Here is a 20,717-nt window from a genome sequence, read left to right as displayed (position 1 = left end):
TACTAGGTACTCTGAAATTAGAAAAAAAGCCCCACCCCCAAAAATCAACGACAACAAAAACACCAAAACAAACAAAAAAACCACCAAGAAAACAAAACAAACACCCCGCCCCTAAACCCCCTCCTCCAAAACAACAAAACCCCACCAACAACAACAAAAACCAAACAAACAAACAAACGAACCAAACAAACAAAATCCCCACCCTTCCCCAACGACATTGGCTACATTTTCAAACCAATTTACCTTTTAATTCAAAACAGTGAATTGTAGTCGAATACAGGTTACAATTTCAACTTTAACTCCAAAGTTGTATATATAATTACGAGTACTAAAGATGACTAATGTTTGCAAAGTCACGACAAAGGGGTAATGTGAAAGAAAGAAGCATGCGAACAACGACAATTTGGCAAACAATTTAATTTTTGTCACCATGGTACCAGCCAACCTCTCTGCAGTTATGGTAAAGCTGGAAATAAAGAATGTAAAACATGTAATACTGGTATTAATTAATACGCATGTGTAAATATTTAAATAAATACATTTGAAATAAACAAAATGCAAGTAAGTAATTAAGTAAGTAAGAAAGTAAGTAAGTAAACAAAAAGAATGATTGAGGACACCTCAGCAAATATTTAAGGTCGGACTCTTTCATACTTTCCACGCTCAATTTTAGCACAAGCCGAGTAACACAATCATACCATTTACATACTCACAGACACGGCGGAAGCAAATAGACCTTCTGCATTAAGAATTACTATCAATAATATTTTTGATTAAAAATTATTGGAGGTGCTAGAGCCTCCCCCCCCCCCCCCCCCCCCCCCCCCGCTCGGCCGTGCCTGACTCAATCTGGTCACTGAGAAAAGAAACCCACTGTCACCACATAGGCTACTTCCAACGAATAACAGCAAGATATATTTTAAACAATATTTCCCGCATACATAACAGCATGTGATATACCAGTCGTGGAGCACTAGCAACATCTAGGGGGCGGAACGTAACCCAGTTGTAAAGCGTTCGCTCGATGCGCGGTCGGTCTGGGATCGATCCCCGTCGGTGGGCTCATTGGGCTATTTCAGTTCCAGCCAGTGCACCACGACTGGTATATCAAAGGCCGTGGTATGTACTACCCTGTCTGTGGGATGGTGCATATAAAAGATCCCTTGCTGCTAATCGAAAAGAGTAGCCCATGAAGTGGCGACAGCGAGATTTCTCCTCAATATTTGTGTGGTCCTGTGACGCCATATAACCGTAAATAAAACGTGAGTGCGTGGTTAACTAAATCATTTCCTTCCTTCCTTAGTAAGATCCAGGAGTGCATCGCTCCGAGTTCCACTATACTCATCCACTAACTACAAATCGAGTCCAACATGGTTCATTTCATTTTATCTTATTGTCGAGCTTGTATCAAATTGAAGTTCAAGCACGCTGTCCTGGGCACACACCTCAGCTATCAGGTCTGTCTGTCCAGGACAATAGGTTAGTTGTTAGTGGTTAATTATTACTGAGAAAGAAGTGGGTGTAGTGGTCTTACTCCTACCCATTGAGTCGTTAAAATTCGCTCTGGGTGGGAGCCGGTACCGGGCTGCGAACCCTGTACCTACTAGCCTTATGTCCGATGGTTTAACCACGGCACCACCGAGGGCCGGTCCAACATGGTTTGGCTATTCACGAGAAGTAGATACAGATATATAGAGATTATTACCAGAGTGTTTTTCGGTATCGTCAATATCATATATTAGGAATACATTGTTTTTATTCCTAATATATGATATTGACGATACCGAAATATACGAGGGTAATAATCTCTTTATCTTATAAGCTCAAGCTTAATATAACGTGTTTTTGTAAACTGTACAACTTTAATTCCAGTCCGCCATTACTAGATATTCAAATGACATAAGCATATGTGGCGCGGTGTATTTTTGAATGGAAATGACGTCAAACTCGAATGACGTCATTTTGGATGTCCTTACAAAATAAAGTTATACCTAACGTTTTTTGTTTTCTGAACGCTGTACAGCTTTCAGTGTCAAATTGCCATTGAAATGTTTTTATTTGATGACTATAAATGCACACGTCAAGCATGGAGTACGTTTGCTTAAATGTCAATAGACCTAGTGCCGAGACCTCGACTAATTTACATCTAATTTGCAAAGTTATCAAATTAAGATACTTTGATTGCACTGAAAATGTAACATATTATATGATAGAAAAAACTTACGTCGAGCATCCACAGTTCGAACTCGCGACCAGTGGCGACTCCGTCCTCTGTAAGGTGTAAAAGAGAATGTTAATAAAATGATTATAGCATGTACATTAGGTGTAGGTGTACGTACACGTACCGACTAGAACGTGGATTTAGACCTTTGTTATCAGGTCCGGATTGAGGAGTTTTTGCGGAGGACAATGTACTAGAGGGGTGGTGTATACACTTGTTACTAGAGGGGTGATGTATACACTTGTTACTAGAGGGGTGGTGTATACACTTGTTACTAGCGGGGTGGTGTATGCACGTATTACTATTGGGGTGGTGTATGCACTTGTTACTAGTGGGGTGGTGCATACACTTGTTACTAGAGCGGTGGTGTATACACTTGTTACTAGAGGGGTGGTGTATACACTTGTTAATAGAGGGGTGGTGTATACACTTGTTACTAGAGGGTGGTGTACACATTTGTTACTAGAGGGGTGGTGTACACACTTGTTACTAGAGGGGTGGTGTACATATTTGTTACTAGAGGTGGTGTACACACTTGTTACTAGAGGGGTGGTGTACACATTTGTTACTAGGGTGGTGGTGTACACACTTGTTACTAGAGGGGTGGTGTACACATTTGTTACTAGAGGTGGTGTACACACTTGTTACTAGAGGGGTGGTGTACACACTTGTTGCTAGAGGGGTGGTGTATACACTTGTTACTAGAGGGGTGGTGTATACTAGAGGGGTGGTGTGTACACTTGTTACTAGAGGGTGGTGTACACACTTGTTACTAGAGTGGTGGTGTATACACTTGTTACTAGAGGGGATGGTGTATACACTTGTTACTAGTGGGTTGGTGTATACACTCGTTCCTTGAGGGGGTGGTGTATACACTCGTTACTAGAGGGGTGGGGTACACATTTGTTAGGGACCGTAGCAAAAGTATTTTGAAGCCAAAAGAGACGAACTTTTGTGTCTAAGGGGGGGGGGGGGCGGGGGGCGGAGAGGTGGTCAAAGAGTCCACTAGGGTCTTTTTGTCTTTTTTGGGAAAAAAAGGCTTCACCCTCTAAAAATCAAAAAGGAATTGAAATACGATCTGTGTAGTTTCAAATTCCGCGACGTTTTTCACTGCAGACGACGATACCAAACCGAAAACGGAAGCCATGCGCAGCGCATGCTTTTACAACGCATCTTGAAGTTGAACATAGCCGAAATAGGACAGTGCTGCCAATCTACATCACAAAACAACGTAGTGACGTCATTTTGTCCGACTGAAATCGGTTGTATTTTAATTACAATTGTGTTAATATCTCACCAAATGCTTTCTCAAATTACATGAAATAAAGTGCAGAGACATTAAATATATTAAGGGTTTTTTCGCCATTTTCCTTTGAGTGTATGTATCGCCGTTTTTAAGATTACCTCTAAAGAGTGCCGTTATGCTGAACGCACTCGAGATCTATCAAAACTCTTTGCCTGTATTAGTAACGTAACTCGTGTGCGGATTACGAAAACCCGGGCTTATTCCGGTTAACCGTATCTGTGGCGAGTGATGAAGAAATTTGGCCACCGAATATATTTCGTTTACTAGCCAGCAGCAAGTGAAAAAAAACCCCAAAAAACTTCTGCATTGAGCCCTGTTTAATATCAAAACTTTCATTTTATTAAAGAGAATTAAAAAAAACCCACCAGAACATTCTTTTTATTTATATCTAAATATTCTCTATTTTGTTTTGTTGAAGGTAAACTGGGGGAAAAGCTCTCCCTGTCTCTTTCAACAAAAACAAATTGGTTCACATAGCACCTTGGGCACGTCCACCAATGTGAAGCCAAAGTTGCTCTTGTTTTAGTCTCTTGGGGGGGGGGGGGGGGGGGGGGAGGGGGGTCTGCAGAGAGACTAAATGATTTAGTCTCTTTTGGCTTCATATGCTTTTGCTACGGTCCCTTACTAGAGGGGTGGTGTACACACTTGTTGCTAGAGGGGTGGTGTATACACTTGTTACTAAAGGGGTGTTGTACACACTTGTTACTAGAGGAATGGTGTATACACTTGTTACTAGAGGGTGGTGTATACACTTGTTACTAGAGGGTGGTGTATACACTTGTTACTAGAGGAGTGGTGTATACACTTTGTTACTAGAGGGTGGTGTATACACTTGTTACTAGAGGAGTGGTGTACACACTTGTTACTAGAGGGGTGATGTATACACTTGTTACTAGAGGGGTGGTGTATACACTTGTTACTAGCGGGGTGGTGTATGCACGTATTACTATTGGGGTGGTGTATGCACTTGTTACTAGTGGGGTGGTGCATACACTTGTTACTAGAGCGGTGGTGTATACACTTGTTACTAGAGGGGTGGTGTATACACTTGTTAATAGAGGGGTGGTGTATACACTTGTTACTAGAGGGTGGTGTACACATTTGTTACTAGAGGGGTGGTGTACACACTTGTTACTAGAGGGGTGGTGTACATATTTGTTACTAGAGGTGGTGTACACACTTGTTACTAGAGGGGTGGTGTACACATTTGTTACTAGGGGTGGTGGTGTACACACTTGTTACTAGAGGGGTGGTGTACACATTTGTTACTAGAGGTGGTGTACACACTTGTTACTAGAGGGGTGGTGTACACACTTGTTGCTAGAGGGGTGGTGTATACACTTGTTACTAGAGGGGTGGTGTATACTAGAGGGGTGGTGTGTACACTTGTTACTAGAGGGTGGTGTACACACTTGTTACTAGAGTGGTGGTGTATACACTTGTTACTAGAGGGGATGGTGTATACACTTGTTACTAGTGGGTTGGTGTATACACTCGTTCCTTGAGGGGGTGGTGTATACACTCGTTACTAGAGGGGTGGGGTACACATTTGTTAGGGACCGTAGCAAAAGTATTTTGAAGCCAAAAGAGACGAACTTTTGTGTCTAAGGGGGGGGGGGGGGGGGGGGGGCGGAGAGGTGGTCAAAGAGTCCACTAGGGTCTTTTTGTCTTTTTTGGGAAAAAAAGGCTTCACCCTCTAAAAATCAAAAAGGAATTGAAATACGATCTGTGTAGTTTCAAATTCCGCGACGTTTTTCACTGCAGACGACGATACCAAACCGAAAACGGAAGCCATGCGCAGCGCATGCTTTTAGGTTGGACTATACCAATTCAAATCCCATAGGCGACCATGTTAACGTTTGTGTTTAAAAACACTATATGCAATATATCAACCAAACTGTGACCCATAAATATCAGTACTACAACCCCTACCTCAAAGTATTAACTGCAGAAAATGGTACCTTTCATGGCTCATTTTCGGTATAACCAGATGTTTCTGCAACACCCCTAGTTTCGCACAAAATTTTAGTACTTTTTTTTACAGGTACCCCATACATGTTCCAAGCACAAGGCTACTTGACACGGTGGTACTACATCAAATAAAATTGCATACATTTTTAGCCCAGATGAAACTAATTTTTTTTACAACCAACACACTCACATTTTAACCAATCACAGGACTTGTGGTGTTAACTTCTCTATCAAAAGTTCGGTACACCTCGAACTTCGACCCAGCCGGAAATTAATTGGTATAGTGCAACCTATACTGATAACATACATGTTTCAAAAGGTGGTGAATCATGTGTTTTTATGACAACCAGGATCTGGTGTCTTCTGACATAAACTGACAACCTCACTGAAACTGTTGTTTCTACAGTGCAACCTAATTTAATGTACACCTCACAAAACACATGTATTTTGTACAGTTTTGTACAAATGCAATATGTCATATTTGAAAAAATAATGTTTTTAAAAATAATACTCCTGAAGATATTTATTGTCAGATGTGTGTGTGTGCTCAGCTATATATGTAGAGACAGCATGGCTATTCAGAGTACCTCAACTCCTTAAACTTATTCCATTGAAACACATGTACTTGACTGACCCCTTGATTATGAAGACCTCAATAGGCACATCAAAGAAATATCAGTATTAAAAAAATACAATGTCTGAGGAAGGAAAAACCAACATGACTGCATCTGTATGAAGTAATGACTTAATGTCCTGCACATCACTGTTGGAAGAAAATCCTGTATGCTGAGTGTGGGCATCTTCAAGTTACCATGTGCGGGAATTTCAAATCCATCAGCTATGCAGATTTTCAAATTGGACCATCAAAACCATTGGCAGCCACCAATATTCCTGACTATATTTTATGTATACCCTACTGTAGTTGGAGGTTTTAAAAATTTGTAATATCTGGAATTATCATGCAGCTTTCGCATATTTATTTTTGATTCATTACTAAAAAAACCTGTTTTTAAGTGACATAATTACCGAAACATCTATTTTATTGCATTATTTTTCTATATCCAGATCAATACAATATGTATATTGGATGTATTCCTACAATCTGTAATCTAGCATATCATTTAGCTATTAACATTGGATAATACAGCATTAACAATAAAATAAATCATCAAATTACACCAAGGTAGATAATCAAATCTGGAAAAATTGGTTCCAAATCTAGTATACACTTAAAATACACTTACATGGGGCAAACTAAAACTGTGATTATTTTAAAAAAAGATTTGATCTGGAGACCTAAAGATATGTTTAACAAGCTTATTGTTATGTATAAATGAGAACAGAAGACACAATAGTGACAAAATTTTTAATTATGGCTTTGGTAAAAAATTCTTCAAAGTAAAAAAATGTTTCCCCTAAAACTACAAATTTGTCTAAAATATGACTTAGCACCCTATAAATATGCCAAAAGGACAATAAAAATCAAGGTCTTTAAAAAGTTAAGCTATCAGAAGTACACACATGAAACATTAACTATGTTTATAGAAGTTAAAGACATTATCCCAATATTGGCACATGTTATTTTTAATATAAAAATAAATTGCTATTAAAATCTAAGTTCAGACTGCCTAGATATATTAACATATTTAAGAGCAGTTGTATATGTCAAGTCAAACACCATGTAAATAAGAACATTCAAATCTGTATAGTATGAATTATAGGCCAAAACCAACTTTTCCTCAGTGCTAATTTTTGTTCCAAAACTCCATTCAGAGCTATGTACAGTAATTATTGTCAAGGTCAAGGTCATTGTGAACTTGCATGGCCGAGTGACGGCTAATTAATCAAATAGTGTAGTTTAATTTAATTAATCACAAAAATCATAATCTTTTTTATTATGCACTGAATATGTGCTATAGGTTGGACTATACCAATTCAAATCCCATAGGCGACCATGTTAACGTTTGTGTTTAAAAACACTATATGCAATATATCAACCAAACTGTGACCCATAAATATCAGTACTACACAACCCCTACCTCAAAGTATTAACTGCAGAAAATGGTACCTTTCATGGCTCATTTTCGGTATAACCAGATGTTTCTGCAACACCCCTAGTTTCGCACAAAATTTTAGTACTTTTTTTTACAGGTACCCCATACATGTTCCAAGCACAAGGCTACTTGACACGGTGGTACTACATCAAATAAAATTGCATACATTTTTAGCCCAGATGAAACTAATTTTTTTTACAACCAACACACTCACATTTATAACCAATCACAGGACTTGTGGTGTTAACTTCTCTATCAAAAGTTCGGTACACCTCGAACTTCGACCCAGCCGGAAATTAATTGGTATAGTGCAACCTTTACAACGCATCTTGAAGTTGAACATAGCCGAAATAGGACAATGCTGCCAATCTACATCACAAAACAACGTAGTGACGTCATTTTGTCCGACTGAAATCGGTTGTATTTTAATTACAATTGTGTTAATATCTCACCAAATGCTTTCTCAAGTTACATGAAATAAAGTGCAGAGACATTAAATATATTAAGGGTTTTTTCGCCATTTTCCTTTGAGTGTATGTATCGCCGTTTTTAAGATTACCTCTAAAGAGTGCCGTTATGCTGAACGCACTCGAGATCTATCAAAACTCTTTGCCTGTATTAGTAACGTAACTCGTGTGCGGATTACGAAAACCCGGGCTTATTCCGGTTAACCGTATCTGTGGCGAGTGATGAAGAAATTTGGCCACCGAATATATTTCGTTTACTAGCCAGCAGCAAGTGAAAAAAAACCCCAAAAAACTTCTGCATTGAGCCCTGTTTAATATCAAAACTTTCATTTTATTAAAGAGAATTAAAAAAACCCACCAGAACATTCTTTTTATTTATATCTAAATATTCTCTATTTTGTTTTTGTTGAAGGTAAACTGGGGGAAAAGCTCTCCCTGTCTCTTTCAACAAAAACAAATTGGTTCACATAGCACCTTGGGCACGTCCACCAATGTGAAGCCAAAGTTGCTCTTGTTTTAGTCTCTTGGGGGGGGGGGGGGGGGGGGGGGGGGGGGGTCTGCAGAGAGACTAAATGATTTAGTCTCTTTTGGCTTCATATGCTTTTGCTACGGTCCCTTACTAGAGGGGTGGTGTACACACTTGTTGCTAGAGGGGTGGTGTATACACTTGTTACTAAAGGGGTGTTGTACACACTTGTTACTAGAGGAATGGTGTATACACTTGTTACTAGAGGGTGGTGTATACACTTGTTACTAGAGGGTGGTGTATACACTTGTTACTAGAGGAGTGGTGTATACACTTTGTTACTAGAGGGTGGTGTATACACTTGTTACTAGAGGAGTGGTGTACACACTTGTTACTAGAGGGGTGATGTATACACTTGTTACTAGAGGGGTGGTGTATACACTTGTTACTAGCGGGGTGGTGTATGCACGTATTACTATTGGGGTGGTGTATGCACTTGTTACTAGTGGGGTGGTGCATACACTTGTTACTAGAGCGGTGGTGTATACACTTGTTACTAGAGGGGTGGTGTATACACTTGTTAATAGAGGGGTGGTGTATACACTTGTTACTAGAGGGTGGTGTACACATTTGTTACTAGAGGGGTGGTGTACACACTTGTTACTAGAGGGGTGGTGTACATATTTGTTACTAGAGGTGGTGTACACACTTGTTACTAGAGGGGTGGTGTACACATTTGTTACTAGGGTGGTGGTGTACACACTTGTTACTAGAGGGGTGGTGTACACATTTGTTACTAGAGGTGGTGTACACACTTGTTACTAGAGGGGTGGTGTACACACTTGTTGCTAGAGGGGTGGTGTATACACTTGTTACTAGAGGGGTGGTGTATACTAGAGGGGTGGTGTGTACACTTGTTACTAGAGGGTGGTGTACACACTTGTTACTAGAGTGGTGGTGTATACACTTGTTACTAGAGGGGATGGTGTATACACTTGTTACTAGTGGGTTGGTGTATACACTCGTTCCTTGAGGGGGTGGTGTATACACTCGTTACTAGAGGGGTGGGGTACACATTTGTTAGGGACCGTAGCAAAAGTATTTTGAAGCCAAAAGAGACGAACTTTTGTGTCTAAGGGGGGGGGGGGGGGGGGGGGGGGGGCGGAGAGGTGGTCAAAGAGTCCACTAGGGTCTTTTTGTCTTTTTGGGGAAAAAAAGGCTTCACCCTCTAAAAATCAAAAAGGAATTGAAATACGATCTGTGTAGTTTCAAATTCCGCGACGTTTTTCACTGCAGACGACGATACCAAACCGAAAACGGAAGCCATGCGCAGCGCATGCTTTTACAACGCATCTTGAAGTTGAACATAGCCGAAATAGGACAATGCTGCCAATCTACATCACAAAACAACGTAGTGACGTCATTTTGTCCGACTGAAATCGGTTGTATTTTAATTACAATTGTGTTAATATCTCACCAAATGCTTTCTCAAGTTACATGAAATAAAGTGCAGAGACATTAAATATATTAAGGGTTTTTTCGCCATTTTCCTTTGAGTGTATGTATCGCCGTTTTTAAGATTACCTCTAAAGAGTGCCGTTATGCTGAACGCACTCGAGATCTATCAAAACTCTTTGCCTGTATTAGTAACGTAACTCGTGTGCGGATTACGAAAACCCGGGCTTATTCCGGTTAACCGTATCTGTGGCGAGTGATGAAGAAATTTGGCCACCGAATATATTTCGTTTACTAGCCAGCAGCAAGTGAAAAAAAACCCCAAAAAACTTCTGCATTGAGCCCTGTTTAATATCAAAACTTTCATTTTATTAAAGAGAATTAAAAAAACCCACCAGAACATTCTTTTTATTTATATCTAAATATTCTCTATTTTGTTTTTGTTGAAGGTAAACTGGGGGAAAAGCTCTCCCTGTCTCTTTCAACAAAAACAAATTGGTTCACATAGCACCTTGGGCACGTCCACCAATGTGAAGCCAAAGTTGCTCTTGTTTTAGTCTCTTGGGGGGGGGGGGGGGGGGGGGGGGGGGTCTGCAGAGAGACTAAATGATTTAGTCTCTTTTGGCTTCATATGCTTTTGCTACGGTCCCTTACTAGAGGGGTGGTGTACACACTTGTTGCTAGAGGGGTGGTGTATACACTTGTTACTAAAGGGGTGTTGTACACACTTGTTACTAGAGGAATGGTGTATACACTTGTTACTAGAGGGTGGTGTATACACTTGTTACTAGAGGGTGGTGTATACACTTGTTACTAGAGGAGTGGTGTATACACTTTGTTACTAGAGGGTGGTGTATACACTTGTTACTAGAGGAGTGGTGTACACACTTGTTACTAGAGGGGTGATGTATACACTTGTTACTAGAGGGGTGGTGTATACACTTGTTACTAGCGGGGTGGTGTATGCACGTATTACTATTGGGGTGGTGTATGCACTTGTTACTAGTGGGGTGGTGCATACACTTGTTACTAGAGCGGTGGTGTATACACTTGTTACTAGAGGGGTGGTGTATACACTTGTTAATAGAGGGGTGGTGTATACACTTGTTACTAGAGGGTGGTGTACACATTTGTTACTAGAGGGGTGGTGTACACACTTGTTACTAGAGGGGTGGTGTACATATTTGTTACTAGAGGTGGTGTACACACTTGTTACTAGAGGGGTGGTGTACACATTTGTTACTAGGGTGGTGGTGTACACACTTGTTACTAGAGGGGTGGTGTACACATTTGTTACTAGAGGTGGTGTACACACTTGTTACTAGAGGGGTGGTGTACACACTTGTTGCTAGAGGGGTGGTGTATACACTTGTTACTAGAGGGGTGGTGTATACTAGAGGGGTGGTGTGTACACTTGTTACTAGAGGGTGGTGTACACACTTGTTACTAGAGTGGTGGTGTATACACTTGTTACTAGAGGGGATGGTGTATACACTTGTTACTAGTGGGTTGGTGTATACACTCGTTCCTTGAGGGGGTGGTGTATACACTCGTTACTAGAGGGGTGGGGTACACATTTGTTAGGGACCGTAGCAAAAGTATTTTGAAGCCAAAAGAGACGAACTTTTGTGTCTAAGGGGGGGGGGGGGGGGGGGGCGGAGAGGTGGTCAAAGAGTCCACTAGGGTCTTTTTGTCTTTTTTGGGAAAAAAAAAGCTTCACCCTCTAAAAATCAAAAAGGAATTGAAATACGATCTGTGTAGTTTCAAATTCCGCGACGTTTTTCACTGCAGACGACGATACCAAACCGAAAACGGAAGCCATGCGCAGCGCATGCTTTTACAACGCATCTTGAAGTTGAACATAGCCGAAATAGGACAATGCTGCCAATCTACATCACAAAACAACGTAGTGACGTCATTTTGTCCGACTGAAATCGGTTGTATTTTAATTACAATTGTGTTAATATCTCACCAAATGCTTTCTCAAGTTACATGAAATAAAGTGCAGAGACATTAAATATATTAAGGGTTTTTTCGCCATTTTCCTTTGAGTGTATGTATCGCCGTTTTTAAGATTACCTCTAAAGAGTGCCGTTATGCTGAACGCACTCGAGATCTATCAAAACTCTTTGCCTGTATTAGTAACGTAACTCGTGTGCGGATTACGAAAACCCGGGCTTATTCCGGTTAACCGTATCTGTGGCGAGTGATGAAGAAATTTGGCCACCGAATATATTTCGTTTACTAGCCAGCAGCAAGTGAAAAAAAACCCCAAAAAACTTCTGCATTGAGCCCTGTTTAATATCAAAACTTTCATTTTATTAAAGAGAATTAAAAAACCCCACCAGAACATTCTTTTTATTTATATCTAAATATTCTCTATTTTGTTTTTGTTGAAGGTAAACTGGGGGAAAAGCTCTCCCTGTCTCTTTCAACAAAAACAAATTGGTTCACATAGCACCTTGGGCACGTCCACCAATGTGAAGCCAAAGTTGCTCTTGTTTTAGTCTCTTGGGGGGGGGGGGGGGGGGGGGGGGGGGGGGGGGGGGGGGGTCTGCAGAGAGACTAAATGCTTTAGTCTCTTTTGGCTTCATATGCTTTTGCTACGGTCCCTTACTAGAGGGGTGGTGTACACACTTGTTGCTAGAGGGGTGGTGTATACACTTGTTACTAAAGGGGTGTTGTACACACTTGTTACTAGAGGAATGGTGTATACACTTGTTACTAGAGGGTGGTGTATACACTTGTTACTAGAGGGTGGTGTATACACTTGTTACTAGAGGAGTGGTGTATACACTTTGTTACTAGAGGGTGGTGTATACACTTGTTACTAGAGGAGTGGTGTACACACTTGTTACTAGAGGGGTGGTGTATACACTTGTTACTAGAGGGGTGGTGTATACACTTGTTACTAGAGGGGTGGGGTATACACTTGTTACTAGAGGGTGGTGTATACACTTGTTACTAGAGGGGTGGGGTATACACTTGTTACTAGAGGGTGGTGTATACACTTGTTACTAGAGGGGTGGGGTATACACTTGTTACTAGAGGGTGGTGTATACACTTGTTACTAAAGAGGTGGTATATACACTTGTTACTAGATGGGTGGTGTATACACTTATTACTAAAGGGGTGGTGTATACACCTGTTACTAGAGGGGTGGTGTATACACCTGTTACTAGCGGGGTGGTGTATACACTTGTTACTAGAGGGGTGGTGTATACACTTGTTACTAGAGGGTGGAGTACACGTTTGTTACTAGAGGGGTGGGGTACACATTTGTTAATAGAGGGGCGGGGTATACACTTGTTACTAGCGGGTTCGGGTATACACTTGTTACTAGAGGGGTGGGGTACACATTTGTTACTAGAGGGGTGGTGTACACATTTGTTACTAGAGAGGTGGTGTATACACTTGTTACTAGAGGGGTGGGGTATACACTTGTTACTAGAGGGGTGGGGTACACACTTGTTACTAGAGGGGTGGGGTACACATTTGTTACTAGAGGGCTGGTGTATACACTTGTTACTAGAGGGGTGGGGTATACACTTGTTACTAGAGGGTGGTGAATACACTTGTTACTAGAGGGGTGGTGTACACATTTGTTACTAGAGGGGTGGGGTATACACTTGTTGCTAGAGGGGTGGTGTATACACTTGTTACTAGAGGGGTGGGGTATACACTTGTTACTAGAGGGGTGAGTACACATTTGTTACTAGAGGTGGTGTACAGATTTGTTACTAGAGGGGTGGTGTACACACTTGTTACTAAAGGGGTGGGGTACACTCTTGTTACTAGAGGGGTGGGGTATACACTTGTTACTAGACGGGTGGGGTATACACTTCTTACTAGAGGGGTGGAGTATACACTTGTTACTAGAGGGGTGGGGTATACACGTGTTACTAGAGGGGTGGGGTATACACTTGTTAGGGACCGTAGCAAACGTATTTTGAAGCCAAAAGAGACGAACTTTTGTGTCTAAGGGGGGGGGGGGCGGGGGGGCGGAGAGGTGGTCAAAGAGTCCACTAGAAGGTGGTGTATACACTTATTACTAAAGGGATGGTGTACACACTTGTTACTAGATGGGTGGTGTATACACATTACTAAAGGGGTGGTGTGTACACTTGTTACTAGATGGGTGGTGTATACACTTATTACTAAAGGAGTGGTGTACACACTTGTTGCTAGAGGGTGGTGTATGCACTTGTTACTCAGTAGAGGGTTGATGGATACTCTCTTTACTCACAACCAGTGCAGCACAACTAATCAAAGGCCGTGGTATGTGCTTTTCTGTCTGTGGGAAAGTGCATATAAAAGATCCCTTGCTGCTAATAGAAAAATGTAGCGGGTTTCCTCTGATAACTACGAGTCGTACTTACCAATTGTTTGACACCCAATAGTCGATTATTAAATAATCAATGTGCTCTAGTGATGTCGTTAAAGAAAAAAAACTTTAAGTTTTTTCCTCACTGGGTGTGTAGGGTGGTGATGTATGCACTCTTTGCTCAGTACACTGAGACATGGAGGTTTATAGTGTGTGGCTGTATGCGCTTGGCGGAGACTGATTGTAGGTCACGTGTGGCTCACGTGTACTTACTGTTGGAGTCAATAGCAGTGATCACGCCGGCAGCGTCATCAACGGTCAGTTTACCGTCGGCGGTGACGTCAAGGTGCTCGAAGATGTAGGCGGCGAAGCCGGGCACGTCGCGGTAGACGTGTTCCCATCGGGAGATGAACTCGTGTCGCGTCACCTCGAGGAAGTTAACTGAAACAGTCGGGGCAATGGTATAGGTCCACTGTACACACACACTATATTGTCCTGCCTTCACCTCTACCTCTCTCTGTCTCTCTTGCTATTTCATTGTGTATCGGTCTGTCTGTTCGTCTGTCTGTGCATCAATCTTTCTGCGTCTGTATATTATGTAGAAATTTGTGTATCTATCTGCCTGCATGTGTGCTTTGTTGTTTGGTCATCTATGTATCTGTGCGTATGTCTCCGTGCGAGTTTATGTGTCTGTGTGTCTCTCTGTGTGTGTCTGTGTGTCTCTGCCTGTCTTTGTCTATACGAATAGTGTGCTGCTGGACTTTTCTGTAAATCGAATTAACGTTACCCCATCAATAAAAGTACAAGACTTTTTTCATTATTATTAAAAGACACCCCCTCCCACCCCTCACCCCCACCTCCTTATGCGTCAGTGAAAATGAATATGCCTGGTGTGACGTACAGTCCGTGTTGAACTTGGCGACGAACTCGAAGGCGATGTCGGTCTCCGAGATAGGTTCGTCAGGGCCACGCCCCTTGTGCATGTCTTGGTAGACCTTCTGAACTACCTTGTCAGCCACGATCTGGTCGTGGTTCGAGTGAATACATGTCTTCTCGTTCTGTCTGTAATACATAGAATATAAATTGATTTACAGAGAGACAGACAGACAGACAGACATACAGATAGATAGACAGTGACAGACAGAGAGACAGACAGACATAGATAGACAGACAAACAGAGAAAGAGAGAGATGGATAAATGATCAGATGATCATTTTATTCAATTAATATAAGAGCTCCGTGGCGTAACATAATGCTCGATAGAATTGTTTTGGCGACTGTGAATGGCGGAAACAGGTTACGTCGTTAGAATGTACTTGCGACGAAATCTATGCACGGAACACAACTTGACAGCCATTGAAGAATCTTTTCAATGCCGACTTATAAAAATACTTTACTGCTTAATACAGATAAGTTTTTACTAACTTGTGTAGGCTATACAATTTGGAATATTAGTTTGGCTGTTTAATGCTGAGTAGTTTGTACTAAATTGTGTATGACAGGCACTGAAAAAGTCCCTACAACTAGATACCAAAGTTTGGTACACCAACATATGTTTGAGTTTTTCGGATATCTTGTTCTTTCATACAACAACGCTATTCTGTAATAACACGGCTCGTATATATATATATATATATATATATATATATATATATATATATATATATATATATATACACATGTATCTACATATTGCGTAACTTACCATCCTTAATACGTAAATTTGACCAGATTGGATCAAAGATCTATCATCAAGTTTCGCATTAACGAAAGTCAAAGTGCTACTGAAATTCACGTTCGGATGGTTGGTGATTATGATCTATCTAGGAATTTGAAAGTCTTCCTTCGTACTGCCCGGTTTGAAAATGATGATAGTCTCAAGACCGCATACATATTGGTTCTAATTTGTTGTCATCAGTAGGTTGAAGGATAATTGGGCCCCATGCACTGAGGTTAATGCACCACACTACCATTTCTGACTTGTTGTTACATGTTGTAGCATCTTCATATAGTCCGGTTTGGAAAATAGTTATTAGTTATTAAATATAATGTAATAATAGTGAAATGTCTTTTAAAAATGTTCTGTAGTATTTCAATAGCCCATTTATTTGAAGTGGGATGTTAATGTTAGTACTGATTGATAACCACGGTACATTGCCACTTACATGACAGCAACATGAAGCGGTGCTTTGGTATAAGACTGGATAACTGAACAATTTCAAGGTCAACCTATTGATGTTTTTGCTTGGTAGTTATCAAGGTAGAGTACGTCCTAAAATAGCAGCCACGTATCCCTCTCGATATATTTTTTTTTCACAAAATATATTCTGATATAGAAGTTGTATTGAAATGTGTGAAACTGTGAATGGTGGCGTGCAATATCAAACATTATTATATTTCTTACGTATCATCAAAAATCAGGATCGAAAGAAATTTAAACGTCTTTTCCAACCACTTCATTTCATTTCAACTTATTTTCATGCTTATATCCAATTAAGGTTCAAGCACGCTGTCCTGGGCACACACCTCAGCTATCTGGGCTGTCTGTCCAGGACAGTAGGTTAGTTGTTAGTTGGTTAGTGGTGTTAGCCTTACACCTACCCATTGAGCCCTTAAGAATTCGCTTTGGGTTGGAGCCGGTACCGGGCTGCGAACCATGTACCTACCAGCCTGTAGTACGATGGCTTAATCAGTGCGCCATTGAGGCCGGTTTTCCAACCATCCATTCATTTCAACTTATTTTCGTGCTAATATCCAATTAAGGTTCAAGCACGCTGTCCTGGACTCCTATGCTGGTTTTTTCAACCACAACTTACGGCGTATTCATGCTAGCTATCTATACACCATAGAGCAACCCGTTTTAAAGTGGTCGGTGTGGCTTTGATGTCCGGGTTATAGCAATGGAAACATTACTCAGACGCCACCTGGTGGGTCAGAAATACATGTCCACACTATAATATTTGTTATTGTTTTTGGATTTTTAAATTTTTTAAAATACATTTTGTATTATTAAATGAGTTTTTTGGAGGGTTTATGGATGGTGTTGGGGGATATGGGTACCAAGGAGTGTATGGGTGGTTAGGCATGGACTATGCGTGTTGGCCTGTGAAACACTTACCCGTAGACGACTGCAATAGCGAGTAAAAAGACTAAGAGCTTCATCTTGTGGTGGTATCTGGAATAAAACACACGTCAAAGTTATTTGTCTATAGATATATATTATGATGTGTATGATTATAACAAATATGTTAATGTATGATGGTCAATATACATATATAACATAGAGCCTAAACATTTGTTCTTTATTAAGAAATAAAATGTATTTTCAATGAAAGAATTATCGGCAGTATTTAGCTGAGAATGTGTATGAGTAAGCCGTGTAAATGTGTTGTAATAAGGAAGGAAATGTTTTATTTAACGATGCACTCAACACATTTTAATTACGGTTATATGGTTAAGGACCACACAGATATATAGAGAGGAAACCCGCTGTCGCCACTTCATGGGCTATTCTTTTCGATTAGCAGCAAAGGATCTTTTATATGCACCATCCCACAGACAGGATAACACATACCATGGTCTTTAATATACCAGTCGTGGTGCACTGGCTGGAGCGAGAAATAGCCCAATGGGCCCACTGACGGGGATCGATCCCAGACCGACCGCGCACCAAGTGAGCGCTGTACCACTAGGCTACGTCCCGTCCCCGCATCTTAACAATGCCAGAAGTAACTACTAGACACTCTCCGAAAACCCGACGCCATATAATCGTAAATAAAATGTGTTGAGTGCGTCGTTAAATAAAATATTTAGACCGGTTTTTTAAAATGAATGATTCATTGTTAAATGGGAGTCCAGTCCAGTATATTAGGGAATCATCTTTTAATAAGTTACAGTCGGACATTTAAGCACGCCTATATTGATATTAAATTTCTTCTTTGACATTCTTTGATATTTAATATATCATTACAATATCACATACTTCTTAATTATTCAGTAAAACAACTATTCAGTATGCACGCACACAGTCGCACTGACAAGTATTACACATTATTAGTAAGTAAACGTACTTTATATATATATATATATATATATATATATATATATATATATAAAAATCAATGTATGACCCTACCTGCCGACAACTGACACAGAATGACACTAACTGGTTTTAATCTATCAACATCTTATATAGCGACCATTTCCCTGCAGATATCGTGTTAATGTCACCTGTAGTTTCTCCCAACTTTTATACACTTATGGGAGTGTCATTTCCAAAATCGAAGTGTGATAGTGAATTTGGAAGAAAATAAGAAAACCCCCCCAGAAAATATAAGAGTAAAAAATGCAACAAAGTAAGAATACTTTATTATAAAATAAAAGTTTAAAACATATAAAGATCAATACTGTGATGATTTTAGTCTAATTAAAATCTATTCGTTAAGTTGCAAGTCTGTGGGGTTTTTTTCTTTCTAAAATGGGACGATATAAAGGATATGCTAGTTCCTTATAGTGTTCTTCCACTGAAAATAATAGATCGAAATGCCTCTATAGGTAGTACTAAACCAAATAACTTCCAGCTGGGTCAAAGTTCGAGGTGATAGAGAAGTGAACACCACATGTGCTGTGATTGGTGATAAATGTGAGTGTGTTGGTTGACAATCAAAATAGTTTCATCTGGGCATAAAATGTATTCAATTTTATTTCATCTAGTACCACTGTGTCAAGTAACCTTGTGCTTGAAACATATTTGGGGTACCTGTAAAAAAAAGTACTCGAATTTTGTGCGGAACTAGGGTAGTCATAGACGCTAATCATTATTTCAGAAATGAGCAGCTTGACCCCCAGTTGTTTTTCTGACTCACTTTAAGGGTGAGGGATGGTAGTATTATATCCGTGGCGTTTATGTCGATTGATAGGCTGCAGGTAGGAGTTTTAGCCACATATGTTACTATTGTCGTCTTTGGGATTTGATTTGGTGGTATACACCCTATAGTATCACTGGATAATGTAGAGTATACAAACTTTCGTGGGGTGTCTTTTTCAAGTGGTTCCATTAATCTACACAGTTTATTACTTATGCCTTATTAGGTGCAATTTACCTCATTGATCGATGTGACGGGACGTGCTCTTATTTTTTCGCCTGTGGCGATGTTAATTGTTTTAGAGGGCCATGTGCAGCTTGGTTACGTAATACCCCCGCGCGACGGTGGTAGAGGTGCGGTTCCAATATGCACTTAGACCAGCTGTGGAGGCCATGCGTGGAGGCCATGTGGCCAGTAGTTACGTAATACCTCAGATAGTGCGGTTTACGACCGGGTTTTTCTAGCGAACTGGCGACAGTAAGTCTGGTCATCTAAGAAAAAATACCGTCTCTGGGAGTTGTGGGAATATCACATGATAGGTGAGGTACCGCGTTGTGCCCCCAGGCGATATTCGTTGTCTCTGAGATTTTTGAATAAATAGATAGGATTTTAGATATATCGGGGAGAAACATTTGGAAGGCTCCAGGGGAACGTGTCCGACCGGACTGGTAAATATATTTTTCTGCTCTGTTGTATAACCTTGATGTGATTGATGTGACTTTAAATATTTTAATACTGTATTATACCAATATTCTTTAGACAGTGTCTCCGGTAATCTGACGAAGTAAATTGTAGGCTTCACTGTTCTAATATTTTTATACGAGTATTTGGTAAGATAAAGCTTAGCCGGTCATCCTAGAGGACCTAGGTAAACTGTATGTTATTGTCTTTATTGTGATAGGTACCAGTATTACGTCTGTTTTACAAGGTTACTGAATGAGTATTTAAGGGTTAATTAAAAATTAACCAGTTAGGAATAGAGTTGTAATTCCTTTATTAATTAAGTTCCCCTGGCAGCATTTCTCAATTATCACACGTGTGTGTATCACGGTGAAGTGATTAGAATATTGTCTAAACTAGACACCTAGTGATTAACTAATTAAGTGATTAGTTCTGGGTTGTTATTATATTGTTGTAGTTAATTAACTACTGCGGCAAGTACATTTGTCAGCGTAGGTTAATACAGATTCCAAAGTGTATTGTGTTTTGTTTTGTTTTCTAGTGAACTAAACGTGCTATATATATATATATATATATATATTTATATCAGATCTTATCTCTGATCATACCTAGAGCCGAGCCACTCGGGTATTAGACTGCCCGATACAGAGAGATCTAATAGATATACAGTTAGGAGAGATATTTGGATAATCGTGTTTTATTCAGTTACGGGTATTATAGGATCCCCGTGACAATGGAACATCCCATCAAAAATGAAATGTCGTGGGAAATATTCTTCTTTGACCGCCTTATTCGTGCGTTTTGTTTTGAAAAAAACCCCACCTATAAAATGGCCCTTTTTAAATTATTAGTATTGACAACATCTGAATTATACAGAAGAAATGTCGATGTTTTGAAGGTTTTTTGA

At 40.2% G+C, this 20,717-nt stretch overlaps 1 protein-coding gene across 1 annotated transcript; it reads right to left on the bottom strand.

Moving 5' to 3' along the window:
- Positions 1–401: 401 nt before the first annotated feature.
- On the bottom strand, positions 402–18,464 carry LOC121367463. The gene is made up of 6 exons (XM_041491646.1): positions 18,400–18,464; positions 17,383–17,439; positions 15,166–15,326; positions 14,538–14,705; positions 2,225–2,271; positions 402–466 (listed from the first exon to the last, which is right to left on the bottom strand). Exons 2-6 carry the CDS (start codon positions 17,424–17,426, stop codon positions 416–418), a joined length of 471 nt encoding a protein of 156 aa, XP_041347580.1. The 5' UTR covers positions 17,427–17,439; positions 18,400–18,464; the 3' UTR covers positions 402–415.
- Positions 18,465–20,717: the final 2,253 nt, after the last annotated feature.

Source organism: Gigantopelta aegis, chromosome 3, assembly GCF_016097555.1.
Source record: "Gigantopelta aegis isolate Gae_Host chromosome 3, Gae_host_genome, whole genome shotgun sequence".
Lineage (NCBI taxonomy): Eukaryota > Metazoa > Mollusca > Gastropoda > Neomphalida > Peltospiridae > Gigantopelta > Gigantopelta aegis.
This window is presented reverse-complemented; position numbering and strand designations above follow the sequence as displayed.

Bases quoted from the DNA above. Each gene is read 5' to 3' on its own strand.
- LOC121367463 (XM_041491646.1), bottom strand. From the start codon at position 17,426: ATGAAGCTCTTAGTCTTTTTACTCGCTATTGCAGTCGTCTACGG. The intron at 14,706-15,165 runs GTACGTCACACC...CGACTGTTTCAG, and splicing joins CGCCAAGTTCAACACGGACT to TTAACTTCCTCGAGGTGACG. The intron at 467-2,224 runs GTAAGTTTTTTC...CTTTATTTCCAG, and splicing joins TCGAACTGTGGATGCTCGAC to CTTTACCATAACTGCAGAGA.